Raw genomic sequence first — 19,669 nt, forward strand, 5'->3', positions numbered from 1 at the left:
AGTGATTATTTCAGAAGCCTTACTGGCTATATTAGTTTTTTATTGCTGTAGTAAGACACCATGAGCAAGGCAACAGTTTTCAACTAAACAATTATTTACATACAATATATTTGGATCATGTTTTTCTCTTCCCTCTAACTCCTCCCATACCATCCTCACCTCCCTAACACCTAACTTACTCTTTCAAAACATAATCCGAAAATCAAAAACAAACAAGAAAAGACAAAAAAAATAAGACAGCGAAAAGCACCCTCAACACACGCTCACTCGCACAGCAGCCACATGGAGGTGGTTTTGTGTAGGCCAACTGCTCCTGGGCGTGAGGCCCTCCGTGGGGAGCGGTTGATACGTATACCCAGTAACTTCATTGCAGAAACCGAAGTCTTCCTTTCCCGATGGGTATCCATTGCAAATAGCTCCTTGGTTAGGGGTAGGACTCTGGGTCTACTTCCCCTTCTCAGTGCTGGAACCCTGTCTAGCTTGAACCTGTACAAGCCTTGTGCACCACAGTCTCTATGAGTTCATATGCATGTCAGCCCTGTTGTCTCTGGAAGACACTGTTTCCTGGGACTCAGCCACCACCTCTGGCTTTTTTTTTTTTTTTAATTTTTAATTTAATTTAATTTTATTTTATTTTATTTTATTTTATTTTATTTTATTTTTAATTTTTCTATGGCCTCTTTCACACAGAGCCCTGAGCTTGGAGGGGGAGGGCTATGATAAAACCAACCCAGTTAGGACTGAGTACTCCAAAGCCTGTCCCTCTGCACACTGTCCATTTGTGGGTCTGTTTGCTAATTATCACCCTCTGGAAGAAGCTTCTCTAGTGAGGGTTGGATGCCCTGATGTTTGTGTATAGCAATATGTCATTAGGAGTAATTTAATTTGTCATGACAGTATTAAGTTTTCCCTACTCCTCTTACCTCTGTAGTCTCAGGTTCTTGGCCGCTTTTGTAGTATCAGCCATTGTTGCATCTCATGAAGTGGACCATAAACCTGCTTTTTATGAAATGGTGTTTGGTTACCCATAACATTTGCGCTACTGTTGCACTAGTATATTTTGCAGTAGATTGCTGTCGTAGTTGCAATGTTTGTAGTTGAGTGGTACTGATCACCCAACTGCCAAGCAGCCTACCTTCCAGTACCACGAATCCTAGTTAGTAGAAGTGAAGCTTCAAGTTGGGTACCAGCCTAATTTTTCCATCTTTGATGCTATAAGTAAGTTGTGTTTTCAGCATAGGACCTTGCTGTCAGGTGTGGAGAGCAACCAACAACTTGTGGTATTTGGGGAAGTCCAGGGCCCTTCAGGCCAGTGACGCAAGCAGATACAACTGGTAGCCTAAGATGTCTAGCTGGGGCATTGTCTCTCCTGTTATATATTGACCTCTTTTTATAGACAGCTTCTGCAGTAGTAGGTTTTTAAAAAGGCCTTTTGGGTTAGGGTTTCTACATAATGCTAATGACTTCACCAGGAAATTCCTACACGTTCAAGAAAATAGGACGCAAAGTTAACACAAAGCAACAGCCTTTTTATATATAAATAAACATACTGAGAAATCATCAAGGAAACAGTACTTTTTACAGTCACCTCAGAAAACCAAAATCTTGAGATAACTAACTAAGTAATTGAAAGACTTGTATAATGAAAACTTTAGACACTGAAGGAAAAATAAGACACTAGAAGATGAAAAAAGATCTTCCATGCTCATGTATCAGCAAGATTAATATTGTGAAAATGGCCATCCTACCAAAAACACTGTACAAACTTAAGCAATCCTCATAAAATTCAATTCATGAATCCAACATAATTCATACAATTAAAAAAAAATGATGTTCAACTTCATACGGAAACACAAAAAATCCAAAATAGCTAAAACAGTCCTGAAAAAATAAAAGAATTGCAGTAAATATCAACATCCCAATTTCAAGTTGTATTAGAAAGCTATACTAATAAAAACTATATAGTGTTGGCATTAAAAACAGACACATTGATCAATGGAATCCAGTTGAAGACCCAGGTATCTATGGATACCTGATTTTTGACAAGGAAGCCAAAATAGACCCTGGACAAATGACAGCGTCTTCAATAAGTGGTGCTGGTCAAACTGGATGGCTACATGTAGAAGAATGCAAATAGACTCATATTTATCACCCTGCATAAGACTTCACTCAAAATAGAACTTGGACCTGATACATTTACATAGTGAATGTTCACCAGCTCTTATGATGAACTTGTAGGCATTAAGGTACAAGCCTTTAATCCCAGCCCTTGGGAGCAGAGGCAGATGGATCTCTGAGTTCCATGACAGTCAGGACTATGTAGAGACCCTTTCTTAACCCTTACGCTTTGCCATCCCCCAAAAAAGAAAGAAAAAAAAATTGTAGGTTAATAGATAATGAATGGAATTAGAAAAAAAAAAAAAATCATTCTGAGTGAAGTAACCCAGACCCAAAAAGACAAGTATTACATTTTTCCTCTTATATGTGGATGGTAGTATTTAAGGTTTAGATAATTGTGCTACTTCAATCCAGGTAATCACAGAAGGGAAGGAGGGAGATAGAATGTACTGTTATGGAGAGATAAAAGGGGAAGTAGAGTAGAAAGATTAAGTGGGTGGGAGATGGGAGAGAAAGCAGGGCAAAGTAGGGAAGATGTAAGACAACTGAAAGACACAGTGTATAGAAGAGTATACAATTGAGTTACGATTTCAGACATTAGAATCTGATGGTGAAATGAAGGCATGGTGACAGGTTGCAAGCTCATGTCTCCAACCACAAGCAGGAGGCAGAGAGCATTCAGGGAATGGCATGGGTCTTTTCAGACCTCAAAGTCCACTCCTAGTGACACACCTCCTCCAACAAGGCCACACCTCCTAATCCTTCCCAAGCAGTTTCATCAACTGGGGACCAAGTATTCAAACTTAGGAGCGATGGGGGCCATTCTCATTTGAACCACTATAATGACACTCAGAAGTTGACTACTGGAGTAAAGAAATAAACCCAGTTTGATGGCATTCTGAGCATCCTAAGATCTTAGTCCATCCCCATGGTTCTTTCTGTTGAAGTTTGCTGCTTAGGACAGGATCTCTTCCTTTTAAAACTTCTATTTTAGGCCTTAAGTATGGATTTGCTGTGAAAAAGATATATGTGGTACTTTATTTGTAACAGACTTTGTTTTATTGGAAAACACTATTTATTTGTAACAGACTGACTTATTTAATTTTATAGATATCTGAGACCAGAAACTGCACAGGGAATTTTCCTGAATTTCAAGCGACTTTTAGAATTCAACCAAGACAAATTGCCTTTTGCTGCTGCCCAGATTGGAAACTCCTTTAGAAATGAGATCTCGCCTAGGTCTGGACTGATCCGAGTCAGGTATTACTATCGGCGTTGGGTGTGAGATACAAACTGACACACTTGCATTTCAATCTTTAGTTCTCTTCTTTCCAAATGTAATGCCTGGGGAGGTTGGCAGTTTTGATTGAGGAGTGAATTAAAGGGAAAGGAGAGAGTGTGGACAATAGCTTATGGTTCCTGCTTGTTCTGAGGTTATCTCTTCCTTTGTCACCCCCTGTTTTTAGGAAGTAGAGAGGTTGATATTAAAACCAGCGCATCTGTCACTGGTGTGGAGTTACAGGGTCAGTGTGTGTTTGTGTGTTTGTCTTTCTGTCTGTATCCTTAGATGCAAAGGATGGGAAGTGTTGAGGGCGGGTGGCATTGCTGGAGGGTGCCCTGGGTGCAGTCTGTGGATTGGTAGGGGCTTATGACACAGTGCAGTTGGCAAGCCGACACTGCTGAGCTCAGACACCTGCCTGTCTGACATTTGGCACTGGCTAGTCTCTTTTTCTCTAGAAGCTTACTGTGGTTTATTTATTTTGTTTGTTTGTTTATTGCAATTTATTCACTTTGTATCCTGGTTGTAACCCCCTCCCTCTTCTCCTCCCAGTCCCACACATCTTCCCTCTTCTCCCCCCTATGCCCCTTCCTTAGTCTACTGATAGGGGAGGACATCCTCCCCTTCTGTCTAACCCTAGCCTATCAGGTCTCATCAGGACTGGCTGCATCACCTTCCTTTGTGGCCTGGCAAAGCTGCACCCCCAGGGGGAGGTGATCAAAATGCCAGCCACTGAGTTCATGTCAGAGACAGCCCCTGCCCCCTTACCAGGGAACCCACTTGGAAACTAAGTAACCTTTGGGCTTCCTCTGAGCATGGAGTCTAGGTGGTCTCCATGCATGGTCCTTGGTTGGAATATTGGTCTCTACAGGCTGCCCTGGGCCCAGGTTTTTTGTCTCTGTTGGTCTCTGCTTACTGTGATTTAAGTTTGTGATTTCCACATTTCCTTTTGACATCATCCCCTTTTGAGTAATATATTCCTTACAAAAATTGGCTGTGTAACCATACTTTGCTTTCTTAGGCTCCAAAACCAGCTTCTCACCTTTTCTTCTTTTTGTGTTTACTGTAGCAAAATACTATAGTTGTCAGAATGTCTTGATAGCTACTTCATGGACTGATTACTACAGGCAAGCTTGTAACCAATCTGTTCTTTTACATCATAGCCTTTCAGTTGTTATTCTGGTGGTCACAACTGTAACCCTTTCAGCAGGTACTGAGACGATAATATTATTATTGCATTGTTAACTACAGTTGACATGCAGTTTCCTACAGAACACATGGAAAGACATTGGCAACCACCGTTTGGGAGATTCTGGGTGGGACCCTTAATCTAGTTTCCCTGCACCATAGATGTTGATTGATTCCTGTCAAACCGGGTGTAAGTTATGTGAGGACATAGCAGAAAGCTCACCCCGCATTTCCATGTGCACAGACACATTTCATAGTTGTTGAAAGATAATTAAACCAGTGCTGTGGGATTGAAAAAAAAATGCCATTAACGAGTAAAATTAAAAACTCAGCTCTTGGCAGAACATTTTATATATTTAGGGCCAATCTGTACAATTTTGTGTTGCTTCTAAAACATCTGAGATAATCATGAGAGTACACCAGTGAGATTGTGTCCATTTTCAAAAAGATTTTTGACTCATAAAATTAACTTAAAACACTCTCCCTTTCCCTGTAATAGCTACTAAATTGCAATTCAGAGAAATGTCTTTGGAAAACCATTGCTGTATGCATATTTATTTCGTCATTATGTGCTGAGGTTGATAGTGGCTTGTTCAGTTCATGCCCAGTGTCCTTTGCCTGGAATAATGCTTTATTTAGAAGCTCTTATTCTAACGAGACCATCTGTTTGGTGCCATTATCAGTCATTTACTTGTTTGGAGCCATAAAACACAGTCAATCAAAGTGCTTTAAAACCTGGAGAACCGTTTCAGTTCACTTCTAATTTCCCATTCTTTGAAAAGTAAATGTCTGTGGCTTCCTTAGTATAAATTTATGCAAAGACCCAATGCTTTGAGCAGAATCATTTTATGTGGATGTGACTGTTCAGCATCTCATTTTTCAAGTATGTGGCTTTTACTTATTTCCTATTTTAAAGGCTGTATTAATCTGCTTTTAAAAATTATTTTTATTTATAACTGATACTGTTGCATATAGCTATATAGAAGGAATTTGTATTTGAGAAGAGGTTGTTGAAGTTATTCTTTTTAGTGTTGTTAATTTGGTACTAGGCTTGGATCCAAAGCTTTGAACATGCTAAGTATGCTCTTTACCATAGAGTTCTATCCTGGGCCAGTTTTTGTTGCTTTTTAAAAAAGCAACCATCTACACAAACCTAATCCAAAATTCTGTGGGTTCTAGTTAAGTCATAAGAAACTCCTTTGGTTTGGGCCCTTATCTTGAGGAGTGAGCAGCTGGACATAGGAGCTTTGTTGACTGAGGTTTATAGTTAAGCATTTTTATAGTGAAGATTTCTATCTTGTTTTTTCCTTCCAGGGAATTCACAATGGCAGAGATCGAGTACTTTGTAGATCCCGCTGAGAAAGATCATCCCAAGTTCCAAAGTGTAGCTGACCTCTACCTTTATTTGTACTCTGCGAAAGCCCAGGTCAGCGGACAGTCTGCTCAGAAGGTGCGTCTGGGAGATGCTGTTGAGCAGGTAAGATTCTGGAGTGAACTGATTTAGATTATGCTCAGTCGGGGATGCAGGACTTAGCAACTTGGTTGTGTACCGAGTGAAGAAGAAATTGGTGTTAGCAGTATTTAATCTATTTTGCAGCATTGTGGGCCAAGCCCAGTGGCTTGGCAAATGCACGACTGCATCCTGAGCCCTGACAGGTTTTGTCTTTTGTGGTATTGGTGATCAAACCTAGGTCCTTGTGTGCTGTAGAAGTGACTTAGCTCTAAGCTACAGCTCCAGTCCCCATGTAGTATTTGTGTATTTGTTTTATATAGAATTTATTATTAGTGTCAAGAGAGAAAATTACCTGAACCAATCCTGGGCCAGGAGGCTAACATTAAGTAAACATTTAGCAGCTGGGCCTAGGAGGTGGCTCAGCAAGTAAAGGTACCTGCTGCCAAGTCACATGACTTGAGTTTGGTTCCTGGGCCCCACATGGTGGAAGGAGAGAAGCAGCTCCTGCAAGTTGTCCTTGGTGAGCAGAGCATTTAGAAACTAGGCCTTGTTTTGAACTGTACTGTTATCTAACTGGTCCTACTTTAACAAGTTGCACAACTTTGGAAGAGACAGAAGCTTACTCAGGAGAAGCAAACACTCCGGATCCAAGCCCCTATATGTTGTCTTTAACTTTGGGTTATAGGCCTTGCAAATGACTGGGTTTCTTTAAATATCTGCCTGGAGAAATGAGTAAGTGAACACTTACCCTCATTAGCTGCTTCCCAGTGACTTGCTTGGAGAAGAACTTAGCCTTCTGGCCCCAGAAGTATACAAGAAGAGGTATCACCCACTTTGTGGATATAATCTGCTGTGCTAAATATTATAACCAAAAGCAACTTGGGAGGAAAGAGTTTACTTTAGATTACATGCTATAGTCCATCATTGAGAGAAGCCAAGTTAGGAGCTTGAAGCATAAGCCAATAGAGAAATGCTGCTTACTGGTTTGCTTCTCTTGGTTTGCTAAGCTGCCATTCTTAAATAGCTCAGACCTACCTCCCTAGGGGTGGTATCTCCCATAGTGACCGTACCAGTCTATATAAATTAGCAATCTGCAAGGATCTCTCTGTTCACCACGGCTAGCAGAGTAACTGTCCTAGGAAGACAGAAAGGCAGTTCGGTTCACCATGACTCAGTAGCCAGTGTTGGTTCAAACTTTGAGAGTCTGAAGCTAGTGGTTTATTTGAGACATATCTAAGCACAGCACAGTTTGGAAAACAAAGTCCTCATGATAATTAACTCAGTCCCATGTGCACAGCAAAGCTTAAGACATGACTACAGGAGAATCTTTGTAAAGTACAAGTGACATCTTCCATTAAGGGTAACTGAGAAAACAGGTGCAAGATACTAATCTGAGACAGGATAATGCTATAGATTGACTGAGACAAGGATGCTTAAGGTAAGGGTCTGGGGAAGGGTCAGGTGTGGCCTAGCCTTACAGCTCAGAGCTCACCAAGTGTTAACCAAGTCTAGTCCCAGCCTTCTACCAGCCTTTTGGGAGGAAGACAGGTTGTACATTTCTCCCTTTGAAGAGACAACCAGATGGATTTAAGTTCCTAGATTCCTTAGTGCTTATCTGTGAGCACAGAGACTTACATGCCTTCTACAGCAATCAAGAAAATGTCCACTGGCCAGTATTGTGGAAGCAGTTCCTCAGTGGAGATTCCTTTTTAGGGTTATCTATGTTTGTGTCAAGTTGATAAAACTAACCAGCAGACATCCTTGTAGTGATGGAGATAGGCTAGATGACATCTGAGGTCCAGTACTAAAGTTATAAAAAATATGTATTATATGGAGCAGCTGAACTTCAGTGGGTGAGACGACATTTTTAAACAAACCCTCTCAAGGTAGCTCTGTGGTTTATGACCAGATTTAGGAAGTATATGATCTAGGGCTGATGTGCTGCAGTTGAGTTCACTGGACAGATATGTTAGATATTTTTTGTTTTTGTTGTTTTTCAAGGCAGAGTCTCACTGTTTAGCTCTGGCTATCCTGGAACTCGCTCTGTGACCAGTCTATCCTGGAACACACAGATCTGTCTGCCTTTGCCTCCCAAATGTTGGGACTAAAGGTGTGTGCCACTATGCCCAATGTGTTAGATATATTTTGAACAACGTCATTATTAACTTGTTAACTTGACATTAACTCTTAACCAAGATCATATTGTGGGTATTTTAGATTGTTATGAAAGCAGGAAGGAAGTTTACTTTATGTGTACTTTTTTCGGTAGACTCTGTAGGTAGCTAAGCAGACAAACAGACAGTACCTTGGCCTTCAAAAGTATTAATGTGTACTTTTTTCCCTTGCCACACTCTTTGTTTAGGGTGTGATTAACAACTCAGTATTAGGCTATTTTATTGGCCGCATCTACCTCTACCTCACGAAGGTTGGAATATCTCCTGATAAACTCCGCTTCCGACAGCATATGGAGAATGAGATGGCCCATTATGCCTGCGACTGCTGGGATGCTGAGTCCAAAACGTCCTATGTAAGTAGGACTTTACTGTTGTTTACTGTTCCTCATGCCAGACTGGGCCAAAAGAACTAACCAGACAACGGTTGATTTACGCTTCCTTGTAAAGAGGGGCTGGCCTGTGTTTGAAAACCCTTAGGATATAGAGATAGATGCTTTAGGTACGAAGGAAGGGGCAAGGTAGGATGGCACAGGTGTGCCTCTTCCTGGGTGAATGGCACCATAACATCCTTCAGTGGACCTGAGATCCTTACAGGCATCCAGCAAATGCCGGCAGTGATGGTAGTGTTAAAACAGTACTCTTAATTACAGTACTCTTAGCTGATGCTGCTTTTAATGTTTTCTTTTTGCCTTTGTGAAATTACATAAGAATTACTAAAATCTGTTCTTTGTAAGCTTGTTTGGTACATACACTGCAGTGTTGCTTTTCCTGGGAAGTCATGCTTACTTATCACAGAGGACAGAGACAAACCAAAGACAGTTCCTTTCAGATGCAGCTTGTTGAAGCACTATGTTTGTTAGGGTTACCTGCCAGAACATGGGTGACTTTCAGACAGCTTTATACCAGAAACCCCACCATGACATGAGGAACAGCTGACAAACGCTGTGCACCCTGTGGCAGTGACACCAGGCTCCTGTTCCCTAATGGTGGTTTATGGCTTAACCGACCTGGAGCGGGGGCTCCTGAGCCTTAGGAGTGATTTGAGCGTCCTGGTTCTTTAAGTACTGCTGAGTTTCATGAGCCTTTGGATCTCCTTGCTCCCTCCATGGGGGAGTACTTGACCTGGAGGAGGAAGCAGCTACACAGCAGCTACTCTCCTTATTATTTTTGTAATTTTCTTATTTTCATATTAAACCAATAAAATATTTCTGGCTTCTGGGTGATGAATATTTATTGCTTTTCTCTATTTCACCCAGTTCTCTTGGTTTAATTTGAAAGTAGCATTAGAACACACCAAATGTCAGTTGAGATCTGATTCTGGCCCACCCTGCCTTTCATTTGCTTTATTTGCTTGTTTATTCACATTTGCTGCTGTTAAAAGGCATGTGCATTTCTGAGTGCTTTACGTGTATCCTATGCATTCCTCTGAAATATCTTCTCTTTCTGAGGATGCTCAAGTGCTAAGAGGTCAAGACTCCAGGTCCTGAGCTTAGGAGGTAATGGAGCTGAATTAGAGTCCAAAGTGCCTGACTCCAAGCCTGTTCTTGACGTTCATGCTGTGCTGCTTTATAATCATGCCTTGCAGCTGCTGAATTTGCAGTGTTGTAGGGACAGAGTTCTAAACATGTGGTCCTAGCATGGAGACTGGTTTCTGTTATGGCTGGTAGAAGTCAGAACTATATAAAAGCAAAAGCTTTAAGTTAACATAGATAAGGCCGTACTCTTCAAAGACATTCTGTGCCAGAGTCTCACTGTGGTATACCCTACGCTATCCTGGAACTTGACTGTGTACTTCAGCCTTGCCTGGGACTTGGCTCTTCTTGACTTGGCCTCCTGAGTACTGGGACTCTTGCTGCATGGCTCTCCTCTTTAAAAACTTTGATGCTTTTTTGTTGTTGTTGTTGTTGTTGTTTGTTTGTTTGTTTTTGATTTGGTTTTGTTTTTTTCAAGACAGGGTTTCTTTGTGCAGCCTTGGCTGTCCTGGACTCAATTTGTAGACCAGGGTGGTCTTGAACTCAAAGAGATCCACCTGCCTCTGCCTCCCTGAGTGCTGGGATTATAAGCATGCCTCAGCACCTGGCTGATGCTTTATTTTCATGTATTCTTCTGATAAACAGACAGATTTAAAATAAAAAAGATAACAATAGTCACGATTATTCTTTTCCTTTTTTTGTGGAGAGGGTTAGGCTATTTCTCAAAGCTGCATTCCCAGGTGTGTTTTGGTCGTTCTACTCTTTAGTTTATAAGTATGGTCATTATCAATAGCCATCAGTTTGTATGTTTAAAAATGCAAATAACATTTAGGAACATGTTAAGTAGTGAAAAATTAGCAAATTACATGCTTTCATCGCTTTTTTTGTTTTGCTTTTAAATTTATGTGCTTATATGAGTTGCTATTGTCTTCTTTATTCTAAGCACCCATTAATGGCTCAAATTCCCAATACTTTTTAGTTAAAAGGCAAATATATATACTTTTGAGAACAACCCACACCAGCAGCTAAAGGTAGACCTCACGCACTTTATTGTTATTACTTGTATAGTATGTCTGTAAAGTTGTCTTAGTTTATGCTCTTAACAAAATATGACACATTTCTGGAGGGTGGGAGTCCAAGAGCAGAGAGGGCCCCAGCATCGTTTAGTTTGTCAAAGTTCTTCACAAGATTGATAATCGCCATCTTCTCTTTCACTCACCTAAGCAAATCAACTTGTAGATGACTTATTTACTGCATAGCAATAAGACATTGTAAGTCAGCCTGGGAGGTAAGGCCACTTTGTATACAGTGTATGAAACTATTCCCCTTTTGATACTTTGCAAAATCCAATTGGAGAGTCTCTAACTGAATTGTCCCTGAATATTTAGAAGGATTAGTTACTGTCCAAATGCTTTTCATGAACAAAGCCAGCATGCGCAGGAAATAAATTTGTTAATTCTGTCTTCTAGGGCTGGATTGAGATTGTTGGATGTGCTGATCGTTCCTGCTACGACCTCTCCTGTCATGCTCGAGCCACCAAAGTCCCACTAGTAGCTGAGAAACGTCTGAAAGAACCCATATCCTTTTTTGGCCACTCCAAATTTAAGGCTAAAAGTGTGTGATCCCCAGTTTGTCTCTTATTATTTGGACGAACTGAGAGCTTTGGAATTGTTTAAACTTGTTGGTTGGTGTCCCTCGTTGCTCCTATCCTAGTCTCTGTTAAGGACCTATTGAGCACTCCCAGCATTAATACCCTTAAAAACATGCGTTTAGAAGTATGTGCAGAATTCCTTTCAGGGTGCTGCTTTCTCAGATGTTCCCAGTATGGGTCAGCTCCTGCTCCTGTGTGCCCCTAGATATACGGTATCTGGTGAATGTTGTTCTGCCAGAACCTGAGTGCTGTTCTAAGATAATTTAGCTCATCGACCCTATGAATTAGAACAGGAGTTGGCTTTTCTGTTGGGCACTGAGATTGAGAGCTGATTCTTAGAGTTGACTAGTGACAAAACCAGATTTAAAAATTACTTTTATTGTTTGTTTATGCTTTTGGTGAAGCACATGTGTGGAGGTCAGAGGACAACTTTCAGGAGTCCCCTCCTCCTTTCGTCATGTGGGTCCTGGGGACTTAGGTCAGTTTATCATCTTGGAAGCAAGCTCCTTTTCCATTGAGCCACTTCATTGACCAAAGACATTACTATGGATCGAGATGTATTGCGGATTAGATAAGATCTTTTTTATTTCACTGTAATCTTAAAACTCTTAATGGTATTCATTTATTCCTTCTTTGGTGTATATACATATTCATCTGTGTAGATACATACAGAAATGCATGTGGGAATAAGATGTCCACGTTGAATGTTTTCCTCTCCTGCTCTCTCTCCCTCACTGAAAAGGAAGCCCACTGATTTCAGCAAGACTGGCTGAGCAGCAGCCTCAAGAAGTGCACCTGTCTCTGTCTCCTCAGGGCTAGAATTGTAGGTGTATAAAACACACTTGGTTTTCATGTGAGGCTGGGCATTTGAGCTCAGCTTATCAGGCTTGTGTGGAAATCACTGTGCTATCTGAACTGTCCCCCAGCTCCAGCTTTCTTTACTAAGGTTGGTCAGAATGACTGTGTGTGTCTGTACTTAGTTCACTGTGTCCCTGAAACAGGAACAAACAGAGCCTGGGAGCTGCTGTTCACAAGACTGCATGGTAGCTTTAAGTTTGTAGTGGAGCGCTTTAAGATCATTTTCCAGAATCCTAAAGCTGTGCTGTGCTGTGCTGGGATTCCTTGACTGCTTCATACAAAACAGTCAGTGTTGTACAATTTGAGCCCAATAAGGGAGCACTGGGCAAGGCGTTCAAGAAGGATGCAAAGCTGGTGATGGAGTACCTCAGCGCCTGCGATGACTGCTACATTACAGAGATGGAGCAGCTGCTGAACGAGAAGGGGTAAGGTGCTGCTGCTTCCTGGGGCTCCACTGCAGTCTGAGCCAGGGCAAGGCGAGCTGTTTCTAGCAGTCTTTACATAAGTGCCATCTGTGTCTTAGTTTTATTTAAATGACTCTTTGATAGAATTTTGATAGAGACAGATTTGAAACCAAATATGAAGATCTTTTTATTATCTTTATGGACAGTCTGCCAGGTTTACCCCAGCATCTCAGAAGAACCGCGGTAACAGGTTCTTCTCTAGTGATTTCATGGAGGATACTATTTGTCTGAGTTAGATTAAAAGCTAATTAACTTCTTTTAGAGGTTTGGAATGCTCTAATAATATACATAAATATACAAGCAACAGAGAGGAATCCTTAAAGGAATACAAGAAAATACAACACCAAACAATGTAGAAGCTATAGTATTTGAAAGTTATTGTACATCTGTAAAAGCAGTATCACGTGACTCCTGGTGAGGGAAGTTAATTAAAAGAAAGATCCAAAAACAACAAACATAACTAGTAAATACATAAATACAGTAAGACTGTCATGAATGTGTTTTATATTCTCACGAATATACAAGAAAGGCTGTAGAGATGGCTCAGCAGTGGAACCCAGCTTCAGGTCCCTCTGTCCTCCTCGGACACCATCTCACATATGCTTACATTCACATATGTAAGGAGAATATGAACTGCCGTGGGAAGTGGGAATGCAAACGTGAACACCAGCCAGACCCTCAGGTTGCCATCTCCCTGTGTGGGGCAGCAGTGGATTAAACAGGCAGAGGGTCATTAAAGTCAAGGGTGCAACCTCAAAAGCCGACCATGGAGCATCGGAAGAAAGAGGCTGGCCCATGCCCTGGGACGGTGCCACACAGAAAAGCATGTGATAATCATGGTGTGTGGAGCAAACGTGATGATGTGGCAGCCTGAAGCAGTTTTAGATTTAAACGCTTGACCGGTTGAAGTCAGAAAAATCACGTAATGGCACTTAAGACTCAAATTGCTAAAAGCTGGGAATAAAGAGGAAAATCTTTAAAGCAGCCAGTCAGGGAGGAAAAGAGTCCTTATATGACAAGTAAGAAAGAAAAGAGTAATTGAGAATTCTTGTCAAAATGATAGAAGCCAGGACACTGTGGATTAGGGGCTTGAGGTATGTCCCTGGAAGTACAAACATGCTAGACTCAGCAATTCTGTCTGACAGAAAGCCTCCATGAAGTATGGAGGTGCAGATCTCTCCAAACTGTCGAAGAGCTTTAAAAATATGAAATGCGTGGTGAGTATAAATCATTATGTAAGTTTTTTAGAAAGACAGTGCACAGAGTGCTAGGGAGATGGCTTAGTGGATGAAGTGCTTACTGTGCAAGCGTGAGGATATGAGTTTTCATCCCCAACCCCACATAAAAGCTAGGCTTGGTGCAATGCCTCTGTAACACCAGCACTGCGTGCAGATCTCAGGGATCAAAAAAGACATTCCACACAACCTCTGACCTTAATATATGCCCACATGGACAATCTTGCACGCGCCAAAAGAGAACAAACTGAAGCATATCCAACAATATGTTACGGAATTTACATATGGAAATAAAATGCATGCCAAAGTAAGGGTAAATGTGTGGGAATCCACTAGTATAAAATAGACAGGGTGATAGAATCCATTGAAGCTCAGACAGTAAATTGCAGAACTGTTGCCTATGAAAATGGATACAAACTTAGAGATAAAATGCAGTTTAGAGGAAAAAAAAATACCTCTAGAAGATTGGAAAAGAGGAAAATGAACAAAGAATAGTTGGAACAGATACAAAATAACTTGTGAGATGGCAGATTTGTACTAAATGCCAATGAATTAGCATGAAATAAAATGATCTAAGCGTTGGAATAACAGCTACTGATTGTCAGTCAATCTACTTCAGAACTTCCAGGCTTGATTAAATGGGATTTGAACCAAACTTATTTGAATGGCAATATAGAAATAGGTTTAAAAATAAAAGGAAACTAGTATATTAGCCAAAAGTTGGAACAAGTAGCTATTTTTTTTATCAAAGTAAACTCCAGAACAATGGAAATTAGATCAAAAAAGGGCACTTCTAATGATGAACATGATTACCCAAGAGGTTATGTCATTCCTAAATAGTATACAACTGAAAACTAAAACTTAAAATACCCAAACCACAAAACTGAAGAGAAACTAGGTGATCAGTAGATTTACTGTAGATTTCTGCTGTCATTAATTGGTAGGCTGAGCAGCAGACAAGCCAATAAAAACGACAAGTCACATCCTGTTAATAACTGAATCTTGCCATGTGTAGAACAGTTTCTAAAATGTACTAGAAAATTTGTTCCTCCTTGCCTCACTCCCTTCTTGTATTACTCTCCAGCAAAAAAAAAAAAGGGGGGGGTGTTTGCATTTTCAGGGATAAACAACAACAGAAATACTGAAGTGAAACAACAAAAAACAGCATACGAGAGACTACATAGGGCCAGCAAACCCTGAAATATTTTGTGACTGCTCTTTTACTGAAAGGTTGCGTCCCAGTCTTTCTTATCATAAACAGTCCTTACATAGAGGCCTAGGAAAAGACACTTTATTGTAATGGAAAGCAGATTAGTTGTCATTGAGAGTGAGGGCACAGAGGACAGGAACTTGGGAACTTTGAGGTCATAAAGGTTGTGTGTGTATACCATTTCCAACAACTGTCATGACTGTGCAAGAACATTTGCTGGGTTTAATATCAAACAGTAGGTATGTTCTTGCTAGTTCTAACTGTTCTGTAGGTGTTTCCTACTCTATACATTTGGGCTAGTCATAGAGTACATGACGCTATATGGATACACACAAACTTCAAACCTATAGTTATTACAGGAGATCAGTGGAAACCATCCAGATGAGGCAGAAGATTATGACTGGAAGAAACCTGCAAAATGTAATGGTAATAAATACCCCTTGTACAGCTTTAAGACAACCACATGAGGGCTCTCTTTCCTAGTCCTGAGCTGCCATCAGGCCAGAGAAGTGCAAACTGGCCTTTATAATGGGAGAAAATAGCTGGAATGTGGGCCCTATGGAATGCCCTTGGTACTGTAACTGACCTCAGGACATGAACATCTGGCAATTATGGGGACAGTGTTTTATATCGCATAGTACACAGTCAGAAAACCTATTTGTTGATCTTCTATTGGGGGTTTTATTTGCTGGGATAGTATGTAAAACATTGGCATTTTTCCTGCAGAGCTATTTTGGACAAATCTGATTACCTTAAAATAATTGTTTTGGTTTTTTTTATTTTGTTTTTTTTCTAAGTTGTTATATTTAGTCTTCAAGATCAGAGGAATTTGCCACTAAGTCACTTGTAAAATTGTATAAAATAAGCCACACTTTGGAGATCCTTTACAGGACACAGTTTGGTGTTATTGTTTGGGTAATAATTTGGTGTTTCTTATGAAATGACTTTGATTTGATGTGAGTTATCTGTAGACAAGACCAAAGTGTGTTAGCACTTAAAATGAGGAATGGTTCAACATCCTGGAGAAGAGGTACATATTTAACTATTATATAATGTGTTCTGTCTTTTTTTTTTTTTCCTCTGTAGGGAATTTGCTATTGAAACCAATGGAAAAACATTTCAATTAATGAAAGACATGGTCAATGTGAAGAGATTCCAGAAAACACTACATGGTAATTTATGAGAACAAGTAAACAAACAAAAAAAACAGCCATTATTCCTGAACTTTAAAAAGCAAAATAAAAGTTTCATGACAGTCATTTTATGTAAATTTTGGAGAGAGAAGCTGCTTGAAGGATATGGAAAAGCATTTACTTGCCATTTCTCTCTCTAAAGATGCTTGTGCTCACACTGAACAGTGCCAGTGCCTTTACATTTGCCTGAGGTTCATAGGGTAAAATCTCTGAAAAAGTTACTACTTTTTAGGAAAAAGTCTTTTTGTTGAGTAAAAGGCACTTTCTTTCCCCTGCCCTACATTGTTTTGTTTTGGTAAAATAACGTAAAGATAGTTCTTTTGCTTTTATTTTATTTTTATTTCTTTCTTTATTTATTTCTTTATCTATTTATTTATTTATTTAATTTATTTATTTATTTGTCAAGCGAAGGATAGTGGATTTTTTGTTTGGTTTGATTTGGTCAGGCAGATTCTGGATTAGACAGTGTACATGTTGGAGCACACATGAAAGTTATGTGGGTCTGAAGCAGGGCTCCTAGAAATTGTAGATGTTTGAAAAGCAGAAGGCAATGGAAAGGTCAGACCTGGCCCCAGAGCCAGCACAGGGCAGAATAGGACAGCCCTTGTGCCCCAGCAGCTGGTTCCGAGCCTGTGCCATTACTCAGGTGCTACAAAGGTGGGCAGAAAGAGTGCTTCATTATCTTTCTGAAACACATTATTTTCCCCTGTGGTACTAAGGATCAAACCTAGGCCTTGCTAGGTAGTCAAGTGTTGTACTAAGCCACATTTTACTCCTCCTCCTCTTTTTTTTTTTTTTTTCCTTTGTAATGGTATATGAATCTGTTACCACAATTTATTACACTGGTGGTGCTGATGGACTCTGGCAAGCGGGCACTCAGCCAGCATGATGTATCTTGTGAAAGGAAAACTATAATGAAAGCACATTTTACATGAGGGAAAGCAGTTTCATTAAAAGTGTGTCAGAACAATGACTCCTTTATCACAGACCTACCACTCAGGCGGCTGGCAGAAGCAGGCAGATTTCTGAGTTCGAGGCCAACCTGGTCTACAGAGCTAGTTCCAGGATAGCCAGGGTAATGCAGAGAAACCCTGTTTCAGAAAACAATGAACAAACAAAACAAAAAAAGAGCCTCTCTAGAACAGTGAATTGTTGGTTCTGGTTCTCTCATTACCCACAGAGCAGGAACTCCCCGAGGCCTGGAATAGAGCCTCTGCATGTAGTAAGTCTCGAATACATTTTCTGAATGTGGCCTATAGGAAACGCTGTGGGGGCCTGTAAGGTGTTTGATGAGATACTGGGCTCAGTGTTTCCTGACCGCAGAGTGTTGAATGCAATGGCACTAACTTGGTCCTCCCTGGTTGTCCAGGGCGGCCCTAAAGCTGCTCTAGCCCAGGCAGTTCTTGAGCTAGCAATCCTCCCCGAGCCTCCTGACCATAAGTTTGCATCACCAGGCCTGCCTTAAGGTATTTGATTTTGTTTATTTGTTTGTTTGTTTTGTTTTTTATGTATGTAGGTGTTTTGCCTACATATATGTCTGGGTACCACACGTGTGCCCGAAGACCAGAAGAGGGCTTCAGATTCCCTGGAACTGGAATTACAAACAGTTCTGAGCCATCCTGTGGGTGCTGGAAATCAAACCTGGGTCCTCTGTAAGAGCAGCTGTTGCTCTTAACTGCTGAGCCATCTCTCTAGTTCTAGTGGTTGATTTCACAAAGTCTTAATGAAAGCTCCAGGTCTCTTAGTTTTCTAGAAAGGCAAAGCAGGTGGTAGAGTAGTTATTGTAGCCAGTATGACTTAAAGGGATCATATTTCTTATCAGTACATAGTTCTTATGAGTGTATTCATCCTCCTGTACAGAGATCAAAACCTCTCTAGGGTAGTTTTGGTGCCAAGGATTATTTCAAGGCTCTGATTTGGATAATGTAGTTCTTGAAAGAATATTACTAAGTTGTCACCTCTTTTGCAGTGGAAGAAGTTGTTCCAAGTGTAATTGAGCCCTCCTTCGGCCTGGGCAGGATCATGTATACCATATTGGAACATACATTCCATATCCGAGACGGAGATGAACAGAGAAAGGTGAGCTGCTCCTGGAACGAGCTCCTAGCTGTTACTTACTGGTGACATGTGCACCCAAGCAGAGCACTCTTGAAGTCTTACCTGAATTTTAGCATGTGCAGGTAACTCTGGAAGCCTTTGTCGTGGCTGTATGGTGATTTGTGCACTGAGATAGCATGTCTGGGGAACTGTGTTGCATTGGTGACTGACGTCATACTTTTTGGTTTGGCCCTTTGTTTTTAGAAAATTAGGAAGGATGGCCATTTGGCCAGACTACCAAATTATGTGCTGTTAATAACTAGCCAAGCTGCCTGGATCTTCTGTCTTACTTACAAGATACGATGTAAATTCCTAGGTTCTGTTCTAGCAAACTGATAAGTTCAAGCTGAGACCCAGGTACCTGTGTGGCTTGGGGCTTTTAGTTTTCCTTTAGTAACTCTCCCAACACACAACAGAATCCCAGTGTGTTCACCTGACAGATCTTAGAATGGGCAGCACTTGGGGTAGTTTCCTGGCATTCCAGCATTAAGGAAGTAGGAGTTTATAAAGCGTTCAAGTTTTCTTTTCAGCTAATGATCCTGCATCTTGGCTCCATACCTTCCACTCTGTCTCCTCGACCTTGTGAGCCTTTGTCTTTGTCATCTCACTCTATGGAAGGTGTATTCCTGTAGCTTTCAGCAGATTTCCAGGAAAATAGTCAAAAGACTAGCTAGAAAAAAGAGAGGATATTTATGTCTGTATCTTATTGACTAATGAAACAGTCTCATTTACATGCAGTCCAAAGCTGAGCATATTTGTAGTGTTGGATATCAATCTGCGGATCTTTGCAAAGCACTGAGCCTTGAAGAATGAACTGTTGAATTCTTGGTGCCAGTGTTCTAGAAGGTCTGATACACTGTTGTGCTAGTAGCTAATACAATTGTATTAGCTTTTAATCTCTGCACTGAGGTTGCATCTTCATTCCCAGCATGAGCTGTCCTTCATTTGGCAAATAGTAAGAGCCTGGACCAGACAGCAGTACACCCGTGTAGAGTGTAGACCAGGTTCATTTCACGGAGTGATGGTGTGCATAACTGAAGGTGTTCTTTAGATGTCAGTTTCGATTTCTGTTTTTTCTGCTTAGTTTTCTAATAGAAAGGTTTTTAGTTTTTAAGAAAAAAATCTTTTGGCTGTTTCTTTGAATTAAACAATATTGATATAACTAGAGCTTTAATAGACATTTCATAAAGGCTAAACAAGAATAAATTAGTCACACTATTATGAATTGCATAGAGTCCCTTCGTGAAGAGAAATTTGATTAGGCTGCGGGAAGCCAA

At 40.6% G+C, this 19,669-nt stretch overlaps 1 protein-coding gene across 1 annotated transcript in view; it reads left to right on the plus strand.

Annotated features, from left to right (window-relative positions):
• Gars1 (glycyl-tRNA synthetase 1) overlaps window positions 1-19,669 on the plus strand; it is a 41,735-nt gene that overhangs the window by 18,634 nt on the left and 3,432 nt on the right. Inside the window, exons 8-14 of the mRNA XM_055611876.1 lie at window positions 3,229-3,378; window positions 5,900-6,062; window positions 8,401-8,565; window positions 11,154-11,261; window positions 12,473-12,618; window positions 16,189-16,274; window positions 18,265-18,374. Of these exons, the coding sequence (XP_055467851.1) occupies window positions 3,229-3,378; window positions 5,900-6,062; window positions 8,401-8,565; window positions 11,154-11,261; window positions 12,473-12,618; window positions 16,189-16,274; window positions 18,265-18,374 (928 nt within the window). The remainder of the gene's footprint in view (window positions 1-3,228; window positions 3,379-5,899; window positions 6,063-8,400; window positions 8,566-11,153; window positions 11,262-12,472; window positions 12,619-16,188; window positions 16,275-18,264; window positions 18,375-19,669) is intronic.

This window comes from Psammomys obesus, unplaced genomic scaffold (assembly GCF_907164565.1).
Source record: "Psammomys obesus unplaced genomic scaffold, mPsaObe1.curated_primary_1811, whole genome shotgun sequence".
Lineage (NCBI taxonomy): Eukaryota > Metazoa > Chordata > Mammalia > Rodentia > Muridae > Psammomys > Psammomys obesus.